This window comes from Peromyscus eremicus, chromosome 20 (genome assembly GCF_949786415.1).
Source record: "Peromyscus eremicus chromosome 20, PerEre_H2_v1, whole genome shotgun sequence".
NCBI lineage: Eukaryota > Metazoa > Chordata > Mammalia > Rodentia > Cricetidae > Peromyscus > Peromyscus eremicus.
In genome coordinates, this window is record NC_081436.1 from 60392156 (window position 1) to 60419798 (window position 27643).

At 40.8% G+C, this 27643-nt stretch overlaps 1 protein-coding gene and 1 non-coding gene across 2 annotated transcripts in view; both read right to left on the minus strand.

The window, feature by feature from the left end:
• Nucleotides 1–2029: 2029 nt before the first annotated feature.
• Dcaf13 (DDB1 and CUL4 associated factor 13) overlaps nucleotides 2030–27643 on the minus strand; it is a 30246-nt gene continuing 4632 nt past the window's right edge. The window contains exons 2-11 of the mRNA XM_059247330.1: nucleotides 26839–27038; nucleotides 26264–26371; nucleotides 21877–21966; nucleotides 20110–20265; nucleotides 16081–16158; nucleotides 14040–14122; nucleotides 10470–10634; nucleotides 5353–5488; nucleotides 3905–4068; nucleotides 2030–2212 (exon numbers count right to left, since the gene is read on the minus strand). Coding sequence (XP_059103313.1) covers nucleotides 2125–2212; nucleotides 3905–4068; nucleotides 5353–5488; nucleotides 10470–10634; nucleotides 14040–14122; nucleotides 16081–16158; nucleotides 20110–20265; nucleotides 21877–21966; nucleotides 26264–26371; nucleotides 26839–27038 — 1268 coding nt within the window. The 3' untranslated portion in view covers nucleotides 2030–2124. The remainder of the gene's footprint in view (nucleotides 2213–3904; nucleotides 4069–5352; nucleotides 5489–10469; nucleotides 10635–14039; nucleotides 14123–16080; nucleotides 16159–20109; nucleotides 20266–21876; nucleotides 21967–26263; nucleotides 26372–26838; nucleotides 27039–27643) is intronic.
• On the minus strand, nucleotides 13152–13282 carry LOC131897241 (small Cajal body-specific RNA 8). Its single transcript, XR_009375603.1, has one exon. It is a non-coding gene; the product is annotated as a small Cajal body-specific RNA 8 (non-coding RNA).

The following is a 27643-nucleotide window of genomic DNA, read 5'->3' on the forward strand; positions in this document are numbered from 1 at the left end:
TGTACCACCTTTCTAGTGCTGGAATTCCAGGCATGCACCATCACACTTAGTTTATGTGGTAGGGATCAACCTAGGGCCTCCTATATGCAGGCCAGAATTCTACCAACTGAGCCACATCTCCAGCTTACTCGGAAAGCTGGCCCTGCAACTGATTTTCTCCTCTAGTGGTGTGCACTACGGGATAACGATCCAAAGGCATGGCTCCCTCCTTTTGCGGCTAGGCTTCTCTGCTCCTTCGCAAAGCACGAACATGTGTGAGCACACACTAGAGACTCAGCTCGCTGTCTCCACTTTTTACCACATCACGTGTGCTGTCCACCCTCCACTCTACGCTCCTGGATGTGTAAGTTGAGCTTTGTGATCCATTAATCTCTACCACCTAACAAATCACTTATCTATCCTCCAACTCCCTTCTCTCTTGAAGCAAGAATATTAACCCTAGCTTTACACATTGACCTGGAACAGAACGTGTCTAACACAACATTGCTGGAATACGTGTCTTCCTCCTCTTTAATGAACATGGAGAGGTCTTGAGTTGACTTCCAAAACATCCCTCCTCCACTTTTACTCCTCCCGGCAACAGGCCAGAATGAGCCGGCATCGAGAAACACTGCACCTCTCTGGAGGGCTAGCCTTCTCCAGCAGGCAGCCTTTTCCATTGTGCTACTGTGTTATCCCACTGAGACATCATAATGCTCTGCAATTACCTATTCCCTTCGAGACTGACCCCTTCAGATTATGTAGATTGAGTACAGATCACGAATTGTAATAAGGCCTCGCCTTGGGAGTTCTTATGAGAATTCAAGGAAAATTAATTTCAATTAAGTGCATGCAAGACACACTGTTTAGTAAACAGCGGGTCAGCAGCTACTATGTTACAATTATTAATAAAGCCTGTGTCTTACAGAGAACTTTTCCTGAGAATCTCTATAGGTGGTAGGCATGCTATTCAAACAGAATGCAAGAGAGGACACGGAGTGTTTGGAGTTCATTTCCTGGCACTGGCTTAAGTGCTATGAAGAAAATCAGGCACAGAGCTGGTCCTGCCCTTGACTTAAAAGGCGCACACACACACACACACACACAGTTGGGGGTACAAGAGCATGTGCACAGTGAGCCCCTGCCTGCTAGGGCTCAACACAGGTTGATGAAATCCAAGATTATTCATTCAATCAATAACCCATCCACTCATAACACCCAAATACTGGCAAATACCGATTCATCATGCTTCAAAGTCCCTGCCATCAAATACCTTAGTACTTTATATGTGGCTTTAAGGTCTCCTGTGAATGAATCAACAGGGTTCCCTGAGCTGCAATTCATTTTGAATTCACTACTCGAAAGACCCAAGCTGACCAGGACAGGACTGCTCTCTAGACACCTTAGCCTTTCTTGCCCATGACACAGTAAGACAAAGGGAATTATAAACAAGCTCAAGAGCAACCTGCTTTATTTTCATCAAAAAGGTCACAGTGGCCAGGTGGCAAGACTGAGTAACAAGGCATTTGATACACACCTGTTCTTCCTAGGGGCTACTCTATGCTTACTTACTTATGTTCTGGCTCTTACACAGGTTCTCATTACCACCATCCTTACTTCCTTCGAGTTCTACCCTGACCACCTCACTTGTGAAAAGCTATCTACGCATCTTCTTACAAGAGACTGCGAACCCCCAAAGTGACATTTCACAGTGGTGAGAAACATGCTATGTCTGGATCAGTCTAGGCTCCAATTACAGGAAATTGCTCACGTCTCTGACTAGTCAGGCTCTGTAAAGTGTGGGACGCTGAACTATCACCATGGAAACCAGGTGGTGGCAGGAGGTAGTGCCAGTGACTCAGCAGGCAGCACTTCTCTCCATCGCTGGAGCGCCCGATGCTCTGGCCGGACACCGGGCACCCACCACGGTGGCTTCACTCACTACACAGTGAACTGACAGCTGACTGTGTGCTACAGCAGTCCTTACATCAGCCCAAACGTGAGTGCCAACGCAGGGGAAGAAGGGAGAGAAAAACACACGACTGCAGTGTTTACTATAAACCAGAGCCAGGACTTTTATTTACAGAGTTCCCAAATCCGAAGTAGCAAATAATTATAGATCAAGCTTGGTAGGAAGACAAAACATTATTTCACAACTGCCACTACGTGTTTCTTCCTCTCTGACACAACTGGCACAGATCCAGGCTTGCTATGTTTACGACGATTCATTTCCCTAGAAATAAACAAAATACATAAAATATGAGCAAGTACATAAGAAATCATCTCAGCCAACGGAAAAAAATTTAAATCATAAAGCATTTTCTTTCACTAGAAAATCTACTGGAAAAAAGAATTTCTCAATGAGAGTAAGGTAAAAAGTTCAATTCAACTTTTGTTATTTAGTTGCTTTGTATTTTATTTTGTATTTTATGCATGACCAGTGTCTAAGGACACATCACCTTGAATGCACCCGATCTTGTCTGATCTTGGAAGCTAAACAGGGTCAGGACTGGCAAGTACTTGGATGGGAGCCTGCCTGGGAATACAGGTACTGCAGGCTTTTAAACCAGGTGTGGTGACGCAAGCTTTTAATCCCAGCACTCAGGAGGCAGAGGCAGGCGGATCTCTGTGAGTTCAAGGCCAGCCTGGTCTACAGAGTGAGTTCCAACACAGCCAGGCTACCACACAGTAAGACTGTTTCCAAAACAACAAAACAAAAACAAAAACAAACAAAAAAACCCAGCATCCTTTATGAAGTTTAAAAATGTAGCACAGTTAGTTACTGAGACATAAATATGATTAAATCCCAACTAGTACCCACAGAGCAGAATAACAGTAACCTATACAGTTGAATAAAACACAACCCCCAAGGCTCTAAGAACTCCAACACTGCATTAATCTACAGGTTCCAAGAGTGTATTCCACAGCAGGACGGGTGGCTGGAGAAGCTCTGCTTTGGACCACCTGAGCCCAGGAGCTGAAGACACTTTAAAAATCATAGTGAGTTCCTTACCTCAAGAAACAAGACATTTGATCTCGGATATTATGATAAAACATATGAGAATGTTTTAAAGAAGTGATTGCTAAATACGAATTTTTTTAAAATTTTAAAATTCTTTGCAGTCCAGGCTTTGAACTCATGATCCCAAGTATTGGGATTGTAGGTATTTGAATTCATTTACAAAAAAAAAGACAAGATTTTGTAATGACAGCTACATTAGGACTGATTTTTAAAAGCACTTTGTGTCTGTAATTAGCACTGGAGAGTCAGAGACAGGAGGATCCCCGGAGCTCACTGTTCTACGGCGGTCAGATGATGGTGATATGGTGGGACACCTACCATGGGCCTCTGGCCACATACTCACAGACATGTGCACATTCACTCACACACATGCACAGACCACACACATGCACGAGAGAATTTGTCTGGGTGGACATTTCATGAATTTGTGCACCACCCTCGAACAGGAGCTAGGCTAAAGTTCTGTGTTGTTCCCATATTACAACACCCACCGCCAAAACAAGCACAACAAACCAATTTCAACACCACCTGAAATAGTTTAAAATATGAGTTCTTCCCTCTATTCCTTCCTTTCTCTCATCCACGCTGGCAACTGAACCAGGGTCTCATGCCCCAGGTACTTACTCAACAACTGCACTCTTCCCAACTGAGAAGAGTTTTCTGATTTTCTTCATCTGCACTTTAAACATGTTCTCAAAAGTAAATAATGGGAATTCTCATATTCTTAGATGATATTTCCCCCTTTTGGTAAAAGAGGAGGAAAGCCCAGAGCAGTTGATAGAGGTATGTGCCATACGTTAGTATACAGACCACTCTATAAGAAAGCTTCTGTTTGGTTATGTGATGATAGAGAGGGAGGCACTTGGAAGGACTGAGGTGAGGGTCAAATGTTCTAACACGTACTTTCGGCGACGAGCCTCCTTCATGACACGCTGCTCCTGAATCTGGCTGTAGATAGGTTTCGGTAGATGGCGATGTCGAGCAATCCGCTTTACTTGCGGATGATACTGAAACTTTTCCTTTAACTTCTGGTTATAATCATTCGCTGCTTTTTCTCGTGATGTAAGCTGAAAACAAAGTACATTTGGTATCTTGAATTCCTTAGTTTTTTTGAGTATAAAAATCTAGGAAGCACCCCTTTCACATAAACACGCTGCACGTTCCACACAGAAAAGTGGAACATTAGAAATTTCATCAACAGGGGCTGGAGAGATGGCTCAGAGGTTAAGAGCACTGGCTGCTCTTCCAGAGGTCCTGAGTTCAATTCCCAGCAACCACATGGTGGCTCACAACCACCTGTAATGAGATCTGGTGCCCTCTTCTGGCCTGAAGTCATATATGCTGTATACCTAATAAATAAATAAATCTTAATAAAAAAAAAGAAAAGAAAAGAAATTTCATCATCAACAACAACAACAATAAAACCACAAGTCAACCATTGCCGTACAACCAGATGTAGCTGTATTTTTATGGCATCTACTTTAAACTTAGGTTTTCAGGTCTCTGACATTAGATGATCTCTCAGGACTTGCAGCCTTTGACGTGCTCAATCACTACTGTGTAACAGTAGAGGTGATCTTCCAAATCCTAAATTTCTAGTCTTTCTATCATCTCTCTCTCCCAACAAAGACGAATAAGAGCCAGGAACGCACAAGTAGGACCAATTTGAACTGATAAAACGTTCCAACGCTGGGTGGTGGTGACACACACCTTTAACCCCAGCACTCAGGAGGCAGAGGCAGGCGGATCTCTGTGAGTTCGAGGCCAGCCTGATCTACAGAGCAAGTTCCAGGACAGCCAGGGTTACACAGAGAAAGACTGTCTCGAAAAAAAACAAAAAACCCACAAAAAACAAAGACAAAACCCCCACAAAACAACCACCCCCACCTTCTGAAAGTGCCTTTGTGTACGTGCACATCTCCAGCAGGTGCCTGTGAAGGCGGACGTCCACATGGGGTCCTCCTCCACCGCTCTCCGCCTTATTTATTGAGACAAAGTCTGACTCTGAACCTGGAACTTGCCAATTCAACTAGCTGGCCAGCCAGCCTAGACAGTGAGCCCCCCTGGTCTTCTTGCCTCCTCCAGGACACTGAGTGTACTGGCCTGTTGCTATGTCTGGCTTTGAAAAAAAAGACAAATGTGTGCTCTAAGGATAAAACTCAGGTCCCCCAAACAAGACATCGCCCCAGCCTTGCAAGAAAACACTACCAGTAATTTGTCTGTTTTGTTGCTAACTTTCGATCACAACGGTGTTAATCTGATTAATTATAAGTACCTCAAGAAGCTTTTACAGTGATATTCACTAAAACTGAACCCCTGTCTTGTGGCCATCAAAGGAAAACGGGCCTTACCACACCGAGCTTTTCCGAAGCGTTGGCCTTCCATAGGCGGATGTTCATTTCGTCTGATCCACACATGATGTACTTGCTGTCAGAGGTCCACTTGACACAAATGACGTGCTGCATTCGCTTTGTGTGGTACACTTCCCTGTAGAAAGGAATTAGGTGAACATCTTCAGGATTTTCACAAGACTTTTTTTTTTTGAGATCGTAATTACATCATTTCCTCCTTCCCTTTCCTCACTCTAAACCTTTCCATATGCCCTTTCTTTGCTTTCAAACTCATGGCCCCCTTTTCTGCTGTTACATGTTATGCCACATTCTTGACCTGAAATTTACCCTCTAATCACAGCACGTCCTTCTTTTTAAAGATTTATTTATTATGTATACAGTGTTCTGTTTGCATGCATCCCTGCAGGCCAGAAGAGGGAGCCAGATCTCATTACAGATGGTTGTGAGCCACCATGTGGGTGCTGGGAATTGAACTCAGGACCTCTGGAAGAGCAGTCAGTGCTCTTAACTTCTGAGCCATCTCTCCAGCCCCTATTTTTTTTTTCCCCTGAGGAAGTATACAAGGAAAATTCAATTGCATTTCATTGTATTTTCATTGAACTTAACTAATAAGGTTCTACTCTAAGTACTTGGAATTAAAACAAACAAACAAAAATGGATGAACTAATAGAATATATAGAATAATAACATATATTATATATAATAATAATAATAGAAATAAATATAAACACTAAGAAAAACCAGACATAGAAAGCTTCGCAAAACTGTTGAAAGCATAAGATACGAACAAAATTTAATTTTCATTCAGGGATAACTTTGACCCCCTCCCACACCTGTTTTCAAGACAGGGTTTCCCTGTGTAGCTCTGTAAACCAGGCTTGGTCTCAAAGTCAGAGATCAGCCTGCCTCTGACTCCTGAGTGCTTGGGATTAAGGGAGTGAGTGTGCTACCATGCCTGGCAAGAAATGGCTTATTCTTAGTAAATACTTTCTCATCCCCAATTTAACTTAGGTCAACAGCCACCATCCCCTCAATGACATTTTACTGGAAAATAACATGAATGCAATGGCCTCCAAAGAGCATACTCCAGCACTCTGAACCTAGCTCTGATTTTTGCTCGGGCACACTGTTTTAAATGCCTAATTGAAGTGAGAGTTGATTTCCATGTGTGAAAACAAGGGAGGGCTGCAAGAGTGTCTGATAAGCTGAGGTAAGAATCATCTAATAAATGGCGACGTCAACTCAAACCTATTTGGAAACACTGTGAAACATGCTAAGTGAATTCACAGAAGATACTATATCGGGGAGTGTTAAGAAGGGCATTTCAAAGCAAGTAAAAGGTCAAAGAAATTAAGATGAGACTTCTTAATTCCAAATATGGAAAAAATGAGTCAAAATGCAGACAGCATGATAGAAAGGAAGCAAGTCCAACAAATTATTCACAGTAAAATAAAAACCACAGACAACCAAATCAGATACAACTCATATTTACAGACTATCTCTAAAGTGCACTCATATACTAGCCTTGTTCATTGCTTTTAAGATATATACTAAACACTAAAACTGCAAGAGATTTAATTTTAAAGAGGACAATGGTTATTAAACGAAGCTCAGATGAGACTTCTTCTAAAATGCCCAGCTTTTTAAAAAAACATGTTGATCTCTTATGATTTCCACTTTCTTAAAAGCCATCTGCCACACACACAAAATTCTTCACAAGGTGGCATGAGTTTATGTCTGGAATTTCAATTAAGTTTCAGTAACAATCAAAAATTACTTGCTCAGGCCCATCAGTCAAATCTATGGCTAGGCATTGAAGCAACTCACAATCCTGCTTAGTGGTCAACTATGTGGCTTCAACCTCTTGTTTATGCTAGATGTATTATTAAGTTCACTAAAAGTTGTATTAGGAGGCATTTTAAAAAACTTAAAATAGTCTAAATAAACCCATTTTCTCTTGTGAATGCCACTGACTTTATTTGTTTGCTTAGTAAAGACTGAACTGAATCTCATTCACGTGAGAGCAGCGTGATGTTTCAGTGGGTAAAAGAGCTTGCTGCCCGTCTGACAACTGAGTTCAATCCCTGGAACCCACATTGTGGAAAGACTGAACTGAGTCCCACAAGCTGTTCTATGACCTCCACAGGCACGCCATGGCAGACGCACAGGCATATATATACACAACAAATAAACAATTTTTTTTAACTATTAAAATAAATTTCCTCTTTGAGGACCAGCATGATCTATATACCCCACCCCAAATTTATGCAATGGGCTGGGAAGATAGCTTGTCTGGCACACATGAAGCCATATATTTGCTTTCCAGCACTGCATAAAACCAGGCATGGTGGTACATGCCTGTAATCTCAGCATTTGGGAGGTAGGACTGGGGAGTTCAATATCATCTTTGGCTACATAGCAAGTGTAAGGCCAGCCTGGAATACAAGATTTTTTTTCCCCCCTTTTTTTCTGAGACAGGGTTTCTCTGTATAACCTTCCCTGTCCTGGAACTCGCTCCATAGACCAGGCTGACCTTGAACTCAAGAGATCTGCCTACCTCTGCTTCCTAAGTGCTGGAATTAAAGACGTGCGCCACTACTGCCAGGCACAAGAGACTCTTAATTTAATACAAGACAAAACTAAACCTCAAAGCTAAAGAGTGAACTTCAACCACTTTAAAGTCTTTCAAGAGCAAACACTTTTAAAATAGAGGCATTCAAAGTGTTGTCTAAGCTTGGTTACACATGCTCTGTAATGTCAGAAAGGAAGAACAGACCATGGAAAACGAACCAGAGCTGCTCTCAAGCAGAAGGAGGAGGAGTGGCGTGTATATCTAGACAACAGGAAGTAACACTCCCAAGAGTGCATCTTCACATGACACCAGGGCAAAATCCTCCAGTAAGAATTCTGTTTACAATTCCTTCATCAGCTGAGCTTTCTAGCTAGACCTGCATTAATTAGCCCATGTGGCTCTGAAATAACTCATCCTGAACCTGAGCCCGTGGGCTCCTGATCTACACCTAGCCCAGCCATTCCACTTCTCTGACTCTTTCCGTCCATTCTTTGCTTACACATCATATTAGTACAATCCCACTTCCTTTAAAGGACAAATGCCAAACAAACCAATGGAGTCTTCTGGTTCGTCATACTGTTACAAGTGTGAGGATCTTGTAGGAAACTGTGCATGAATGTGGGGGAGTTCCAAGGTCATCATAAGAGCCAACAGCAGCAGTGTACAGGAGAAGTGTGCAATGGAAACGGAAACCATCGGGGCACTCTCATTAGTATGCATGACTCAATCATACCTGCAATCGCAATTATCTGCTGGTACTGAACACAAGCTAGAGTCATCTGGGAAGAGGAAACCTCGACTGAGAAATGCTTCCATCAGATTAAGCTATAGGCAGATCTGTGGGGCATTTTCTTGATTACTGACTGATGTGTGAAGGCCCATCCCATTGTGAGTGGTGCCATCCCTGGAGAGGTGGTTCTGGTGGTTAAAAAAAAAAAAAAAAAGCTGGCTGATCAAGCCATTGGGAAGTAAGCGCAGTAAGCAGCACTCCTCCATGGCCTCTGCTTTACTTTTTGCCTCCAGACTGACTAGGATGTGTAAATCAAATAAACTCTTTCCTCCCCAAGTTGCTTTTGGTCATGGTGTTTCACCACAGCAATAGAAAGCAAACCCAAACAGCCTGGAACCTACACTCTTCCGGCTTCTACCTCCTGAGTACCACCAAGCTCAGCTGTCATAATTCTGATGGGATCGTTTGTGTCACTCTCCTTTGGTTTATGTGTACTTACAGCACATGTCTAAGCATTACTAAAGGACAGTGAGAATGTGCATGCAAGTTCTTTGTAAACCACAGCACATGAGTCAGGCTTTAAGGCGGAGTAAATGATCTAGGGGAAGAACTCACTGGTACAGCACTTGCACCAAGGGCCCAGGCTGAATCCTCAGCATCACAAAGTCAGCCAGCAAAGCAAAACATAAAGTACAAAATTTCCCTGAAGTCTCTGAAAATGCCACAATTTTCTATAAATTACCTCAACATAAAAAAAATGCATGTATAAATGCTACACTCAATTACATATAATAAGTAGTAAAGTTAAGCAGTAGGAAACACTCAAATCTTAAAAACAGCAATCCTACTAAGCATGCTCACAGACTGCGATATACAAATGGGATGGGTCAGCACTCACATCTCCCACCTCTCAGTTCAATAGAGGACAGAGGTAACACGACCAAGTAAATGCCATCTTGTCCCCACTATATTTCATGTCTACCCAGACTCTGCTTCTTAGCCTTCCATCCCCGTCAGCAGCCACAGCAGCCTTGGCAGCACTTTGGGGACTGTCCATGACCCTAACCGTGGTCTAGACATATTAAACAAAATATCTGGTGTTTGTGCAAGCTTAAACATAAAACTAAAATAAATTAGAAATGATTGTCATGTAGTGTCTGGAATATACTGAGCTTCGCAGGAGAGCAGATGTTACCAGGTAATATAACCCCTGCCCCCAATGGCACTCCCTACGCACTGATGTAATTAGGATTTTGTCTTTTAAAATGTTGTACCTCTGAGCTTGGTCACCAAGAGATGTTTCAGAGACACAAGTCTGCTCTTGGTCTGGCCATTAGTAAAATGTCTTAAAACTTTTAAACGGTTTAATCAGCCTCATAACGACCTTGTATGGACCTCTTCACAGGTACTAACTAACCTAGGAAGGAAGGGAATGAGCTCAACAATCTAAACTGTTTCTTCCCCTCATCTTTGCCTGGGAGAGTAAGTTGGATTTGAATGTGTAAAAAACAATGCCAAGAGTATTATTCATTGCTTTTAAAACTACTTTAGAAAAAAAAAAATCTGAGTTCTTAACCATCAAACTAAATTTTTTAGTAAATTTATGAATTATATGGAAATAATCTCCTACTCAATAAAACAAAGCACCTGATTTGCCCTGACATGATTCAGCAGATGTCCACACTCCATGTCACAATACTTGGGTGTAAGCCCTATCATATACACACAACTACCCACCTTCTAAGGAAAAATCAATGATTATCAGGACTAAAGAAATACCATGCAAAAATAAGTGGCTTGCTGGCAGTCACATACCTGCTTCGGCTTTTGTCGACAGGAAAGATTCTAATAGATTTATCAAAACTAGCAGACACAAATTCTTTCCCAGTGGGGGAGTAGTCCACATCTAGTACCGCAGAGACGTGATCCATGTGGACCATAACAGGAGTGTCCAGGGCACGCATATCAAAAGTGTACAAGCTGTAAAACATTGTCAAATATTTCATTCAAATTTATAAAGAAGCCACAGGTAGTATTACAAGACATTAGTAAAAAACAAGAACATCAGCTAAATGATGACTCTCTCAATAAGCAGTCTGATTCTGAAAACAGTTAAGGCAGGTAAGACACAGAGAAAAACACCAACGATTCTTACTGCTTTGTAATGACACTGAGATGGCGGAGTAAAGGTATGCATCAAGACAAGTGGACCTGAGTGCAGCCCCCAACCACACAGTAGGAGAGAACCAACTCCCACTAGGTGTCCTCTGACCCCACACATGCACTATGGGCTGTGCGTGTGCACACGTGTGCCCCCTCTTTCTCTCACACAAATGTGGAAGAGGCCAGAGAGCAGCCTGCCCTGTGAGGACAGGAGTTGGTTGCCTGCATTCTGGAGAGGGCCCTCAGTGATCCTGCTTATGTTGGCAATTCCCAAACTAGTACAAAATAAATCTCTTTGCTTAAACCACTCAATCTATGGCAATTTGTTAGTTGTCTAGACCAAGATAATGACAGAAGACAATACATGCAGGCAAATGCTTACAAAAATTCCTAATATTCTTCTCCCAAGACAAACCACTCTGGGTAGGGTACTTCCTTCCACCTTCATGCCTGTAGCCTCCATAATCAAGAGACTGAAGCAGGAGTTCACAAACTGAAGGCAGGCCAGCCTGAGGTAGGGAGCAAGGTCTAGGCCATGCCGAGCCTGTCTCAAAGATCAAAACAAACAGTCCAAAGCACTGCTCTTTTCAGAGCCTCCAACAACCCCTAGGTGTGGGAGCCAGGGTCTACTGATTCTGAGGTTAACTTCTGACTTGACAACTACAACATACTGCCTGTCTAGTAGAGTGAGGCTCAAAATTTCTTTTCTTTTAGCAAACTGCTTTTTAAACAAATTGTATCAACAATGTGTGGAGGAAGAAAAACTGCAAATTCCAAGCAAAACAATCCATCTGGACAGGCGTGCCTACCATTGTGAGTTACGACAACTCTTCAGGCCGACATCTACTCTTCACTGTCCTACAGACAGTACAGCCACAGCACTGAGCGGGGTTGCACGGCCTGCCCACTGCTACAGCAACTGAATGCCTTCGCTCTGCATCTGAGTTGTAATGAAAACTTACTGTACTACTCAGAGAAGTACAGAGACACAGGAGAGAGCTACCACAGCAGAGCCTTCTGTCTTAGGGGCTCTCATGCAGCCCTTGAGCCATGGAGCCAACTTTCTCCACAGCAGATAACCCTAAATTCCTCACCCTTCTTGCCAGTGCCTCCCCAGTGCTAGGATTACAGGCATGCACCATCATACTCACCAAGAGGTTTTAAAAATAAGGACAATTAGGAAAACTAGCAGTCATTTCTTATAAGAGCTATGTCTTGTTTTAGGAACCGTATATAACTCTTCCCAAGGCAAGAAATGAGAAATTCCAAGAAGGCTCTGAAAAAAGATTATCTGGGCAAAACAGCTAGTTCACAATGTACTTTAGAAATCTTAGCAGAGAGGGCACTATGCTGCTGAATTATTCTTGTCTTTTATTGTCTTCAATTGCAACAGCACCATTTCATTTCAAAGCATCTATTACAGTAAGTAAACTTCAATGTGGTTAGTACTGCTAATGACTCAACTGCGCTTGTTCTCAGTACAGGGATCCTAAGAGAACTTCAGGCAGTGCCACTAAAGCACCTGTAGTCCCATGTATGAGCTAATACACCATTTACACTCTCACACACCGGATACGTGAGAAACAGCCTTCTTACTTATGTGTCTGTGTGTGCACTTCCTTGTCTGTGTGTGCACTACATATGTGCAGATGCCTCCAGAAGCCAGAAGAGGGCATCAGACACCTGGAACCAGACTTACAGGTGGATGTGAGCTGCCCAGTGGGCACTGGCAACAGAACATGGGTCCTCTGCAAGAGTAACAAGTACTCTAAACTGCTGAGCTATCTCTCTAGCCCCTATGGGCAGATTTTAAATACAGACAATCTAAAGTTCAAATCCACCAACAAGCTTGTACCTTCCCAAAAAGTATATATTAAGAATGTACTTAAAGCCAGGCAGTGGTAGTTCAAGCACTCAGGAAGACAGAGGCAGTCAGATCTCTGAGTTCAAGGCCAGCCTGGTCTACAGAGCAAATTCCAGGACAGCCAGGACTACACAGAGAAACCTTGTCTTGAAACCTCCCCTCACAAAAAGAATGTACTTAAAAATAATAATAAAATGCATCAAAATATAGCAAGACTAATATATAATTTTTGCTAGATTGACCTCTCTGGTTATACATCTTACCTGACAATACTAAAAAGGTGAAATGAGACAGCCAATGTATAATACTTCAACAAGAATAAAGCATTACATAAGGAATCATAAAATCTCCTAGTTTAAAGTCTGCTGTCAGTTTTGTTTGGTTTTTTATTTACTGAAAGAAAAAAGACAGCAAATCCAAGTTATGAGTAGGGAGGCATTAACTAACTTGGTGTATCTGAATATCTAAGAAATTGTCTGCCCCGTATCTGTCCATGACGATTTCATTCAATTCGTCCTGGTCATCGAAAGGCAATTTATTCTGGGGAGGTCTAGTGACAATCAGAGCAGTACTTCTGCCCAATCTGTGTATCACTCTCCCAACGCTATGTCAGCTTTACAGGCACAGAAAACACATGCACTATTAAGCTAACAATGTAAACTATCACTTTCTGTTGGCTTTAATAAAGACAGCAAACAGTTAGACTACATGAGCTTCAGCTATTTGAGGAGTCACAATCACCTGTAAAGCACATATTGCTTCCAAGAAAACATGTATGGGCCAAGCATTACTTGCTCATGTTTGTTTGTTCTGAAACAGTGTCTTCCTATACAACCCAAGGTGACTTTGAACATACCATGTAACCCTGGGTAGCCTCACACTCAATCTTCCTGCCTCAACCTCTGGAACACAGACATGCACCACCGCACCTGCTGGTCCAGTCATTATTTAAATGGCCTACATCAGAGATCATCCCATTTCTTCTCTTTGGTCAAGTGAGCCATCGGGTCTTTACTGTAACTATCCAACACAGGCATCACAACATAAATGCAGCCATACCAGTAAACACACCCAAGTAAACAAGCATGGCCATGTTCACAAACTACTGTACAAACAGTGCTTACCCAAAGATACCAGTTTACTATTCTTTGTCTAAGTTACTTTAAAATCTGAGAAAATATTTTTTCTAAAAACCTCTTCTCCAATTTGGGAAATTATTTTTAGCAAAACAAATGAGAGCTTCCAAACTTGCTTATGAAAATGTACTTACCAAGGGAAACATACTATATTAACAAGGCAATGCAATGCAATGGAGCCATTTTTGATAGGAGTAAGTTTCTAAAAAGAGAGACACTTACTTATAATCTTCATTTGCTGCAGTAAAATTGAAAGCTTCCATAGGGTTCCAACAGATTGTATTTGTTCTCATATCCAAGATAACCTGAGAAAGGAAGCATACATTTTATCTCATTACCACAAAATTAACATATACAAAATGAATACATTTTCTACTTTCTTTTTTTTTCTGATTTAAGCAAATATTTTCATATGCACAGTACACAATTCAGAGTAGTCAGGAAAGAAATCAAGGATTGTTTTCCTGAGAACAGAGTGGTAACTACAAAAAGACAAAACAATGTTTAACACCTAGCCCCTGACCTTCAAATGACTTATTAGTTAGGAAACTGAGGCATATATTTAAATAACAACAACAAAATGAAGATACAAATAATAAAGCAACAAATGGTAACATAAAAGGCACAAAATTAACAGTGAGCTTAGGGTTCAGAAGAAATGTTTCAAGAGGGAAGCAAGATTTGAAAGACCCTTTGATGACTGGTCACTTCCAGTGTTTCATCTACAATGGTGTTGGTGTGCGGGGAGGAAGAAAGTAAAGAAATCCGTATCTACTGTACAAAGCTTAGCTCTCAGCTTCTTTCCCAAAGATAGAGAAAGGTAGCCTAGTAGATTAAAATAATAACAACAATAATAAAGTTGCACATAGTGGTACATGCCTTTAATCCTAGCACTACGAGGCAGAGGCAGGCAGATCTCACAGTGAGTTCCAGGACAGCCAGGACTACATAGTGAGATCCTGTCTTGAAAATAAATAAATAATTAATTAATTAAAAGAAAAGGCAAACAAGATAAAGTAGCAGTGTCCATTACTATCTACATGTGACAAATCCAATTAAGCATTGTTTTACTGTTTAAAACAACCAATAAATGCAATGTAAATTGGGCTCAGACTTTGAGGGCACTGACAGACTACAGTTATTTCCTTCAATTACAGCTAATATAACTCCACTAAAAATGGACTGTGTGTGAAGATGTGTGTACTTGTCAAAGACTACTATTTAGTAAACCAGACCTTCATGTCAGCATTCTGGTAAATGCTAAAAAGCATCATATCTCATTTCTATAAATATACTGCAAGGTACTGGTTAATACCATCATTTTACAAAAGAAATACAGACAGCGAAGTTCACATATCACACGAATAAATAGCTAAATTTGTACTTTTAATGAATATACTAATCTCATTCTTCCTACTTTTAATATCTGAATCTATCAACACATTACAAAAAAAAATTTTTTTTTACATTCTTTTGACAAAGTCTCATAAGCCCAAGCTGGCCTGGAACTCAGTGTGTTTCAAGGATGACCCTGAAGTCCTGATCCTCCTGCCTTCACCTAGCAAGTGCTAGGACTACAATCCTGGACCACCACATCCAACTGACAAAGATTTTATACGTGAACTGTGCCAACGGACTCATGGTGCACGAATGACATCTAGCCCTTCTTGTGCCCTGACAATACTATAAATGCTTGATACCAATTTCATACTCTTCTTAAACTGGTGGTCCATTCCATGTACAACAATATTTCTCTCTCTTGAAAGTCAGCATAAGAGTGAATTAGCTTTGATATCTAAGTCCTGAAATGACCATGGTGAATGCAAAGACCTGAAAAACCTCTCCTTGACAAGATAGTGCTTGTCTAAGCAAAGAGTCAAACTGGCATCAGCATGTAATTAAAATAGTTGGTTATATGAATGAGTCCAAAAACTGTTTTGAATAAAATAATGGATATGTCATATGATAATCAATCCTCCCCCCAATTAGTGCATATTAAGCAATGCAATGAAATACCTTTCATTTTACAAGTTTCAATTTAGCAAGTACTAATTAGATGTCTAAAATGTACTGGCATTATTGAAGTCACAAAGAAAGAGAGTCTAAACCAATGGAGAGTTGAATGTTATTACCATCATTCTGGGGTTAAAGAACAGCTCTATGAAGAAAAACCTAACTGTGAAACAGTGGTTTCATTTTTTCAGTCACTTGATACACAGAATGCCTTAACAATTGTATAAAACAAGACAAGACTAAAACCCACCTTTTTCAGAGGAGTAGCTTGCCGCATATCATACAGTACTATATTTCTATCAGAAGCACAACTTCCCAAGAGAAATGTCTGAAAATAATTGTAACAATCACCAATTAAAAGCCAGGCTTGGAAGCAAAGCACAAATGATTTATCTTTAATATTTACATTAAGCCTTCAAACTGTAACACTGAATATACCCCATTTTATGAGGATATAGTAAATCACTCATAATCTCAGCTAAATCAAGTATTTTCATAGTTAAATCTCCATGCATGTATTTAGGCACCAGCAATAACAGTGTGTCCTATTTATACCAGAACGTATTTTACTTACCTGCTCTCCAAAGTAAGAGTTAGTTACTGCTTTTGACTACTATAAATAACACTTCAGTAAACATTTTCAGACATTTAAACTCTTCTTCTGAATTGTTCCCTTAACATAAAATTTCAGGAGTGGTATTAGTGAATCAAAAATGTAAACAATTTTATGACTTTTGACATTTAAGGCTGCTTATTTTTTAAAAGTGATATCAATATCACTGTAATGTGAGAATGGACCTTTTATTACAACTGGATGAATCAGGCAGTCATTTAAATGCTCTATATGACAATATATCCTAAACACTCAAATTTTCTGCTTCATTAGAAGGTAAACATTTCCTTTTATTTGTGAATGCTGCAGAAATTTGCCCTGTCCTTTGTCCAACTCTATGTGTGTGTGTGTGTATACACACGTGCGTACACTCGTGAGCTTGTGTGTATCTATGTTTAGGTACACATGTTGTCTACATGCACGTGTGAGTAAAGCGGCATGTGGAAATCAGAGGTCAATGCTGGATGTCTTCCTCTTGTTCTCTACCTTACTCTTTGTAACAGGACCTCTTCCTAGGCCTGAAGGTCACTGTTTGGCTGCCTGGCTGGTCAGCAAGTTCTGGGATCTGCCTGTCTCTGCTCCCCACAACACTGGGGTTTCAGACATGCACTAGCATTCCTGGCTTTTCCATGAACACTGGAGATGCAAACTCAGGTCCTCATGCTGCTCAGCAGGCACTTGACTCACTGAGCATCTCCTGAACCACGGTTATGTGTCCTCCCTCCTTCTGTCCGTCCGTCCCTCCCTCCACAGGAGTCTCTAGCTCACTACGTTGTCTAGGATGGCATCAAGCTTGTGAGCCTCCTGTCTTGGTCTCCAGACTCTTGATTACAGGCATGCACTGCCACACCTTGCTAAGTCAACTCTGAGCACACAAAGCCCTTACGACAACCCTTGCCACTGAGTGAAAACCAACTACCGTCCAGCAGAGCCCTGATCCCACTTATGCGGTGTGGGGTGGACTTGCCCGGCCGTGAATGCCAGAGGCAGCTGTGTTCCTCTATTGCTCTCAACATCATTTATTTAGTGCGTGCACGTCATCTCCAAGGGTGTGGTCATCAGGAAACAACTTTACAGGAGTAAGTTCTCTCCTTCTGCCGTACGGGTTCCAGGAACTGAACTCAGGCTTCAGACTGGTGGCATGTGGGCAGCGTGCTTACCTACTGAGCCAGCTCCCCATCTCCTCAGCCATATAAACATCTTTGAAGATTCATTTTTTTAAATGTGAACGACTGTTTTGCCTCCATGTATGTCTAAGTACCACATGCATGCCTGGTGGCAATGGACGCAGAACAGAGTGTTGGAGTCATTGGAACTGGAATTACGGATGGCTGTGAGACACCATGTGGGTGCTGGGCACCAAATCCAGGTCTTCTACAAGAACACCAAGTACTCCTAACCACTGAGTCACCACTTCAGGCCCTCTCCCCACCTTATTTTCTGAGACAGTCGTTCACTGACCCTGAAGCTCACCATTTTGACTAGAAGAGCTGATTTGTGAACCCCTGGGAACCTTGTCTCCATGCCCTAACACAGGTTACAGGCGCGCCACCATGCTCAGGTTTTACAGGGGGCTGGGGATCCAAATCCAGTCCTCGTGCTCATACAGCAGGTAATTTCACCCCCTAGCATCTCTCAGCTCCTGATCCCACTCTCCGCAACACTATTCTTTCTGATTCACGGTTCTAGATACCACACTCTTGGCTTCTGCCTAATGTTATTTCCCATTGCAAACAAAGCAGGAAGAAAGAGTTGTTTACTAAACAGCTGTATGGCCAGCTAGTGCCTACTGTGTACACACAGTTTAATGGAACATCACAGACTAACATTAAAAACACGATCTGGATTCCACTCCTCAAAAGCCTGTCTTAACTGCTGCTTCTGAGACCTCTATTAGGTGCCCCTTAACCTCTTAACCTTTAGTGGCTTTTCATGATGTTACCTTTGTGTAAGACCATAGTCAATTTCTAAAACAAAGACTTTGATCTAAACAGCAAAAAGTTCCAGCTAGACTGAATTAAAACTTTCACACTGCAAAACGTGGCAATCCTCAGTATTAACTTCTGCCTTTACCAGAATTTTAGGTTTCAATATTTTAACAGACAATTAATTATTAATGAATAAAGGAAATAACTACTCTATTTGTTCACAGCAATCTGCCCTGCCCTTTCCATTAGCTATAATACAGAGGAAGAGACATCATTTGCTTTTATCACTAAGTCAATTCATAAGATTAGAAAAAAACAGGCGGTGGACAAATAGAGCTACTAAATAGGCAAGTTTGAAAACCATGGTCGACAGGTCATGACCAATTATGGTTTTACAATTAGCCATTAGCTCTTCTGACATGTTCATCAAAATAGGAAAGCAAAACATCTGTCTGTCCCTTCAAAAAATGGCAATCACTGTCTGTCTGTGTTTACTGTTGTGTTGATGATGACAACCAAAGTGAAGACAGATGGAAGTAAGATGCAGGATGCACCAGGAACACAGCTCAGACAGAAATCAAGATCAGCGAACCTTTCCACTAAAAGCCAGAAAGAATTTTAGGCTTTATGGGCATGTGATTCCCAGAGCAATTATTCCAATTTTCCACTATGGTCTACAAGCAGCTGCAGACGGTATAGTAAGAGGGTCTGCTTGTGTTCTAGTAAGCTTTTGTAACGGCAGTGGACACACTGGCAGCCCCTGCTAGACCTGTATAAAGTCTCATGCAGCAGTGTGTACACAGGCACACGCTGGCGGCTGGGGAGCCTTGTCCGCTTGCCTCCTGGCAATACTTGGAGCCCGAGTTCACACTGTACTGCAGCACATCATGTCCCAGTACATCACATGAATATTGTTATACTCTGCTACTCTGGCTTAACCTTTCCTCCCTCTCTTACCACGCTGGGTCTCAGAAAGTATGAAATTTGCATTTCAAGTTTCTCTTACAGAAATTAACATAATAGCTTCCTATAAACACTGAAAGAAAAAGCATCTTGACTGAGTCTTCTGGACAATGAGGGTAATTTATTGTCATGTATTTAGAAAAGATCAGGGAAAGGTCTGGAATCCAACAGCCATATTAGCCTCCAGGCCACCCTCTCTTCCCAAGTTCACATACAAATAGATAGTATGCAACAGCCTACCTCCACCTCTGCACTAGACCAGGAAGGAACTAGGAATAAACTCAGATTTCAGAGCAGAGCACAAAGCACCTATAATTGTAACTGCCATGCAGTCCAAGAGTGGCTATGCATATGACTGTGAGGCACAGGCACCCATATGACTTACAATACAGAACAGCATGTTCAGTGCTCATTCTCGTGATCTCCAAGAGGGTTAAGAAAAAGAGACCTCTTCCTCAAAGTACAATGGTACAATCTGATGGAACACGAGTGTGGAAAGCATGTAAAGGAAAGCCAAGGCTTAGGCAAAAGGATCACAAGTTTAAGACCGTCGGAGCTAGCCAAGGCCCGTTTCAAAACCAAAACCAAAAAGAGGCAAGTATTTACTTGGAGTCTACTCTGACGACCAGCTGAGAGTTCACAGAACCCAGATAAAACCTGGAAAATTATCAAATGCTTGAAAACTGTTCAAATGTAGAAAATGGTTCCTAAACAGAGCTAAAAGTTCATGCTAAACAATAAACAGAACATAATAATAGTTTAAAAAGAACATTACCTCAATGGGGTTAAATTTAACACTGCTTATACTGTCAAATCCCCAGTTCATTGAGCATATAGGGCTGGTTCTTTGTTCATCCCAAATGTCTACTTGCTGTCCACATGTGGCAAAGGCAGGGTCTTTCCAGTGATGATCAATGCCAGTGTACACTGTCTTTGAAAGCAAAGAGGGTGTTATACATGTCACCTCACTAATTCTTTAAATCAGCATATTTTAAGTGGTTTGGTTTTTTGGTTTTTTTTTTAGAAATTCTTGCTACAAAGAAACTTCTTTCCTCTTCTCCCACCACTCTTCACCACAAACTGTGCAACCGAGTTTCCTGTATTTGGGGGAAGTCACAGGTTGGCATACCCAGAACATAACAGGTAAACTTTACTCTGGGAAGGCCACCTTACTTATCATGCTATCTCCCTTTTGGGTAAATCTAAAGAAACTTCTTTGAAGCTCTTCATTAAAGGGCAAAAAAGTGCTGGATGGTGGTGGTGGTGGTGGTAGCGCCAATCCCAGTACTCGGGAGTAAATAGGCAGGAAGATCTCTGAGGCCAGCCTGGTCTACAGAAGGAGTTCTAGAGCAGCCAGAGCAATACAAAAAAAAAAAAAAAAAACCCTGTCTCAAAAAATCAAAAGAAAAAAAAAGTATCATAGAATGCTAAAAACATTTTATGCAAATGAAGTCAATTTTGCTTTTTGAATTACTAACTTATTATCACTTGGAAATTTTTTCCATCTTGTACACATATCCTACCCCCATCTCCCTTTAAGAATATTCTGAGCCTGGTGGCGCTAGTGGTGTACACCTTTAATCCCAGCACTTGGGAGGCAGAGGCAGGTGGATCTCTGTAAGTTCAAGGCCAGCCTGGTCTACACAGTGAGTTCTAGGGCAGGCTCCAAAGCTACACAGAGAAACCCTGTCTCGAAAAACAAAACAAACAATATTCTGAACTTGTTGAAACCTGAAACAGCACCTAAAGAAACGCTAATATGTGCAGCAGCTTTTAAAATGCATATATTTAAAGATTAAACTTAGCTTCAGAATTTTGTCTGCTTAATGTAAGAATGTCATCAGCATCACATGTATAAGCTAAATGTTCTAAATCACACTTAGGCTGTAACTTAGAGAACAACTGTCACAAGTGTAAGATTATACAAGAAGCACACACTACTCATGTCTTCACAGCCTAATCAATTCTTTAGGAAATTCTGAGCTCTGTATAAGATCTATGATGACATAAACCAGACAGAAACTAAGCCATTGTTCTTCTAACATTTATTTTACACAGTTCTCCCATGGCCTTCCTATAAGAAACCCTTCACTACATCCTCTCTATGACCTATACTGTCTACTATGGCTGGTCTAGCTAAAGAGAAATCAAACTCTACTACAGTAAGAACCACATCACAGCATCCTCTCTATAACCTGTACTGTCTACTATGGCTGGTCTAACTAAAGAGAAATCAAACTCTACTACAGTAAGAACCACATCACTGCATCCTCTCTGTGACCTGTACTGTCTACTATGGCTGGTCTAGCTAAAGAGAAATCAATCAAACTCTACTACAGTGAGCACCAAAGAGCTGGTCATATTCTTAATCCTTAAGCTTCAAAGGACTGTAATTACATAAAATGTTGCTTTTAAACATTGCTTTCGCAGGCCAGTTATTAAAACTAACCCCTCTTGGTTGTTACATTATTTTTCCTTTGGTAATTACAAACAAAGATAAATGATTCTAACAGGCTAAGCACTAATCAATGTATCTGTGTACCTTTCCTAATATTGTATGCAATGGCTCCTCTTCTTCTCCATAGGCTGGTCCATCCATTTTCCACTGCTTCACAGTTTTGTCATCACCAACCTGGAGACAGTTATTTTACAATGACTAAAGACCAGTAGTTGTAAACACATCTATCAAATTATATGTATCTCATTTCAAATAGTAACACATACCATTCTTTCATTTTTACATTTACTGACACATTTATTTTCTACTACTTTATCATAACAAAAATTTGTAACAAATACATAAAGCATATAAAACCAAAACCAAAAACAGTATGAATAAAGCAAAAAGCTAAGAATAGATCAAAGTTAGGTCACACAAGAATGGTATTTCAAATCAGGAAGAAAAATGTATTATAATAAAATGGGTATCAGAATAAAAGATTAATTACTTAGAAAGTTTTGAGCCTGGTAATGGTGGCACACATCTATAATTCCAGTATTCAGAAGGTAAAGGCAAGAGGATGTGAGCTGGAGGACAGCTCACTATCCTATCTCAAAAAACAAGCATGGCGGGGGCGGGTTTCCAGTACCCGTGTCAGAGAGCTCACACCTGCCTCTAACTCAGGGATCAGATGCTTCTTCTGGCCTCACCTGCACGCATGTCATCCACCTGCATATACTCAAGGCACACACATACACAGAAGATAGTTTTCCTTTTCAATCTCTTTTGCCAGTGTGGGGGAACACACTTTTTAATCCCAGCTCTTAGGAAGAGACAGAGGCAGATGGATCTACCTGAGCTTGAGGCCAGCCTGGTCTACATACTTAGTTTCAGGCAAGCTAAAGCTACATTGTAAGACCCTGTGTCAAAAACAGCAAAACCCACTCACACAAAGCAGGGGCTGAGGAAAGAGCTCAGCAGTTACAGCATTACCCTGCAAGCAAGACCAATCCCTAGAACCCATGTAAATGCTGTGTGGGCACGGCAGCTCGCTAGTTATTTCAGCCTTAGAACTCAGAATCAGAGGATCCCGAGAATAAGATTGCTAGTAGGACTAGTCCTTTAGTCAGAGCTATTGAGGAAGATTCTTAGTATTGATACTTTATGATACTGAGCCTCTACACATATGCTAATTCACATGAACACACATACTTGCACACCACACACACACACACACACACACACACACACACACACACACACACACAAACAAGTTTGAACCAATAAGATGCCATATACAATAAATTACAGATTGTTTCAAATGCAAAGAAAAAGGAAAAAAAAGATGCAAAATGCTTGCTAGAAGGCATTTTATAATCTTAAGGTAGACAAACGCTTCTCTTCAAATCACGAAACTCCAGAAACGATTAATTTAGAAGCTTTCAAACTGAACTACAGACCTCTGGAGAAGTTCTCAACATCCTACAAGATCATTTTTTTTTCACTGTGCTAAAGTTACAGAGATACTGAAAACATGATGACATCACCAGTGTTACCTCAGCCCAAATTAGTGAATCAAAAACTGTGGTGGATTAGACTTGGATATCTGGCAGACATGTTCAAGACAGATGAAGTAAAAACTCAAACTAGAATGTGTACTCTAATGTAGCTTGTGGTTAACAACGTAAAACCATCATGTATGTGGTACTACACAACACTTAGTAGCCTTTGGAGCACTTACACACAGGTCCCTAACGAGGTATTTGGGAAGGAGACTCAAGGCCCAACCTCACACCCATTACCTGCAGACAACGTCATACAATCGTTGTATGCTCTGTATCTGAAGCAGATTTCAAGTATTTGGGAAGGAGACTCAAGGCCCGACTTCACACCCATCACCTGCAGACAACGTCATACAATCGTTGTATGCTCTGTATCTGAAGCAGATTTTAGGTATTTGGGAAGGAGACTCAAGGCCCGACCTCACACCCATCACCTGCAGACAACGTCATACAATCGTTGTATGCTCTGTATCTGAAGCAGATTTTAGGTATTTGGGAAGGAGACTCAAGGCCCGACCTCACACCCATCACCTGCAGACAATGTCATACAATCGCTGTATGCTCTGTATCTGAAGCAGATTTTAGGTATTTGGGAAGGAGACTCAAGGCCCGACCTCACACCCATCACCTGCAGACAATGTCATACAATCGCTGTATGCTCTGTATCTGAAGCAGATTTTAGGCACGAGTCTCCTACTGGCATCACGCTGACTGTTCCAAAGATCTGGGGTTTTTGAGTGTTCTAGACTTCAGATTTTTTTTTTTAATTAGAGATGTTCAAAATGTACCATATTCCTGCTTTTAACTTAAAATGTGCATTTCTATTAATATATTACACGCATTTACTCTTTCTGCCTATCTGAAAGTTTATATTGTTAAAACAACATCTTCTCAGTCTCTTCCTCTCTAAAGCCACTGGAACCTAGGAGTAAGATGTTTGATCTTCCACAGTCTATTTAAAAGTGAGATTCTGGCCAGGCAGTGGTAGAGCACGCCTTTAATCACAGCACTCGGGAGGCAGAGGCAGGCAGACATCTTTGATTTGAGGCCAGCTTGGTCTATAAAGTTCCAGGACAGCTAGGACTGTTACACAGAGAAACCCTATCTCGAAAACAAGAACAACAACAAAAAGAGATTCTGTAGTGTTCTTTTTGTGCCTGGCTTCTATCACCCAGCATCACATCCATCTACACTGCTGCACAAGACAGGATTTCCCCCTTTCCTTATGGTTGAATAGTACTGCACTACATCTATACATCAATTTTTCTTTATCTATTTGTTGATGGACACTTAGACTTCATTCATTTTGAATGCTTAAAAAAAAGCAAACCACACAAAACATCATACAGTAGGGTTGAAAATGATGTTTAGTGAGAGCCTTGTGTGGCATGCACAATGCTTGGTTTAATCTCCAGCTCCATAAAAAAGGGAAAAACGTATTGTAAATATTCTGGCTGGGATACTATTACTCTATCAGTTCAGATATCTGAACGAAAGCCACCGGAAGAACAGAAGTCTTAGCCGCCAGCAGCTCCAGCTTGCCACCCAATTCCGTCTACCACATATGGTATATTCACTATGCCATGCAGGTCTATCTGCTATACTGCTACGATGTTCTCCCACTCAGAGGCATCCTGAAGTGCCACTTCCATGACACCTTTCTATTTTTACATGTCCTCATACCGACGTCACACTATAATCTCAATCATTAGTTCTATACTGATGACGCCATGTCAGTTCTGACTTTTCTTCTGAGTCCAGAAGGACAGTCAACTTCACTCAGATAACCTGCAGTGAGCCTAGCTCATCTCAGTGGAGCGTTCCCCTCCTCTAACCAGCTGGTAACTGCTGACTTCTCCTCGTCCATAGCAGGAACGGCTATCTTCTGATGTACCTTTCAGTCATCTGACAGGCTCATCAAGCCTCCAAAATGTTTCTCAACCTGACCACTATTTTTTACAGGTTTTATTCACCAGGTAGGCCCCCTATTATTTTATGCACACAATGAGAACTGCCTACAAGCTGAGCATTCATTGCTTTCAAAGCAATCATCTCAAAGCACAGCAAGGAATCTGCCGTTCACCTGTTAGAAAACCATCAATGAACTTGAACTAGTATTTATACACCAATATTCATAGCCGTATTACTCATAATAGCAAAAAGGTAGAAACAAGCTAAAAGTTCATTGGCAAGTGAATGGGTTAAAAAAAAGTGGTATCTATACATCACTGTTAATATTATGCAACTTCAGAAAAGAAATTATAGCATATGCTATATCACGGATAACCTTGACTTCATCATGCTAAGTGAGCAAAGGTTAGGCAATTATGCATACAAAGATCGTATGGTTCTACTTATGGGGAGCATCTACAATAGTCAAATTCAGAAAAACAGAAAATAGATAGTTGTTACTAGGGCTGAGAGGAGAGCACAGGAGCTATTATTTAATGAATATAGTATGGCAAGTTAAGTCTGAAAGTGGATAATGATGACGATAGCACAATGATATGAACATACTGAATGTCACTAAATTGTATACTCAAAAATGGCTGAAACAGCAAATATTCTATGAATTTATTCTTCCCCATACACATATTTTTCAGTGATCCCTAACCAACAAAATACAAATTATTCATCTTAGCACTAAAAATTTTCCATAGTAAGTCACGTGATCATTCTCATTTTAATTTCCATTAACTCCACTTCTCAGTGTTCAGGATAACAGTTCAATGGTATTACATACTTATTTATAAAAAGGCAAAAAATAGTAAGTATGGGTAAGGCTAGATTAAAGAAAAGTAGGACTTCTCAAGGTTTAATAAACTCTCCGAAGGTCCTTGGAACAAATAAATGAACTTGAAAATAACTTAAGCAATTAGATCTCCTGTGCATGTTGGAAAGACTGACTGAGCCAACAGTATACTTACAGTAAAAAAGGAAGTCCCACAAAAGCGAGTGCATATCCCTCGTACAAAACCTTCATGTGCTTGTATTGTTCGGACACATTTTCGTTTAGTCAGGTTCCAAATTTTAACCTATAATAAAACATTGAAAATTTCAGTGAACTCTAAATGTGAAATATTTCAGAAACCCCACACTGAAAGGCTATGAATCACTCTACTCCTTTGGATTAAAATAATGTACTGCATGTGGATAAATGTATCAACAAGCAGAAAATTCAAACTGCCAAATCCTCTGTTGACTCTAAAGCATTTCAAAGTCTTTTTTCCATTACCAGAATGGGAAATGAAGTGTCAATCATCATTAACAACTTCTGTGAAAAATTCAAATACCTTTAGCAGAAATATGATCAGTTTATGTACTGTCAAATTGAACCTTACAGCACTGAACTGATACCATGTTAAGATTAGATAAAAAACTACTAAATATTATTTCAGAGTTTAGGCTCATGAATTAAACTGAAGTCAAATGAGAGTAGCCAAAGGAAAGAGTTGTTAGAGAATGTGCCAGTTTGAAACAGCAGACTCAAAGTGGAACTTGCCTCTCCATCACAGGCCCCAGAAAGGACGGTAGTCAGGCTCTTTGGATGCTTTGCCAGGCAATTGACTCCATCACGGTGACCATCCAGGGAAGCAAGGAATGGTTTTGCAAACACTCGTTCCAATTTGGTAGCATTTAAAGCTCTTACATATTCTCGTGGGACTTCAAAAGGATGTAAGGTAGGATCATAGTTTCTTGGAACTGGAATAAGAATAATCTCTCTTAAAATAATTCACATTTACTATTTCCTGTGAAAGGCCCCAGCTAATCATGTAATCTGTTACTCAGTAAGTCTTTAATTAGGGATATTGTTTTCTGTCTAGCACTATGAAAGATACAAAAGTACACCTGTTACCTACAAACCTTTTCAAAACTACGGGAAAATCATGGTATATATAGTCTTGTACAAGTAGACTATATATATATTTATATATATACATACATAGCAATATATACATACATACATAGACTATAAACACACGCACACAGCTTTCCTTCTATACATCCTACCATATTCAACCGGGTTGTGACCGTCATGGGGAGGGGGCTCCAACACACTGTTCATTTGGACTCCTATGCCTAGCACAGTGTCTGGAGCAAAGCCGGGTACTCTGATGAACTATGCTCCACTCCACTGCCTGTGCTAGCTGCTCCAGGACACTAACACTGCACTGACACACACAGGTTCTGACTTTTAACTACACAACACAGCGACTAGTGATTGAACACTTCCTACATTTGTTTACTTACATGAAAAGCACTGAAATAAGAGTTCACTGAGTCCCAGACACTATTCCAAATACCTC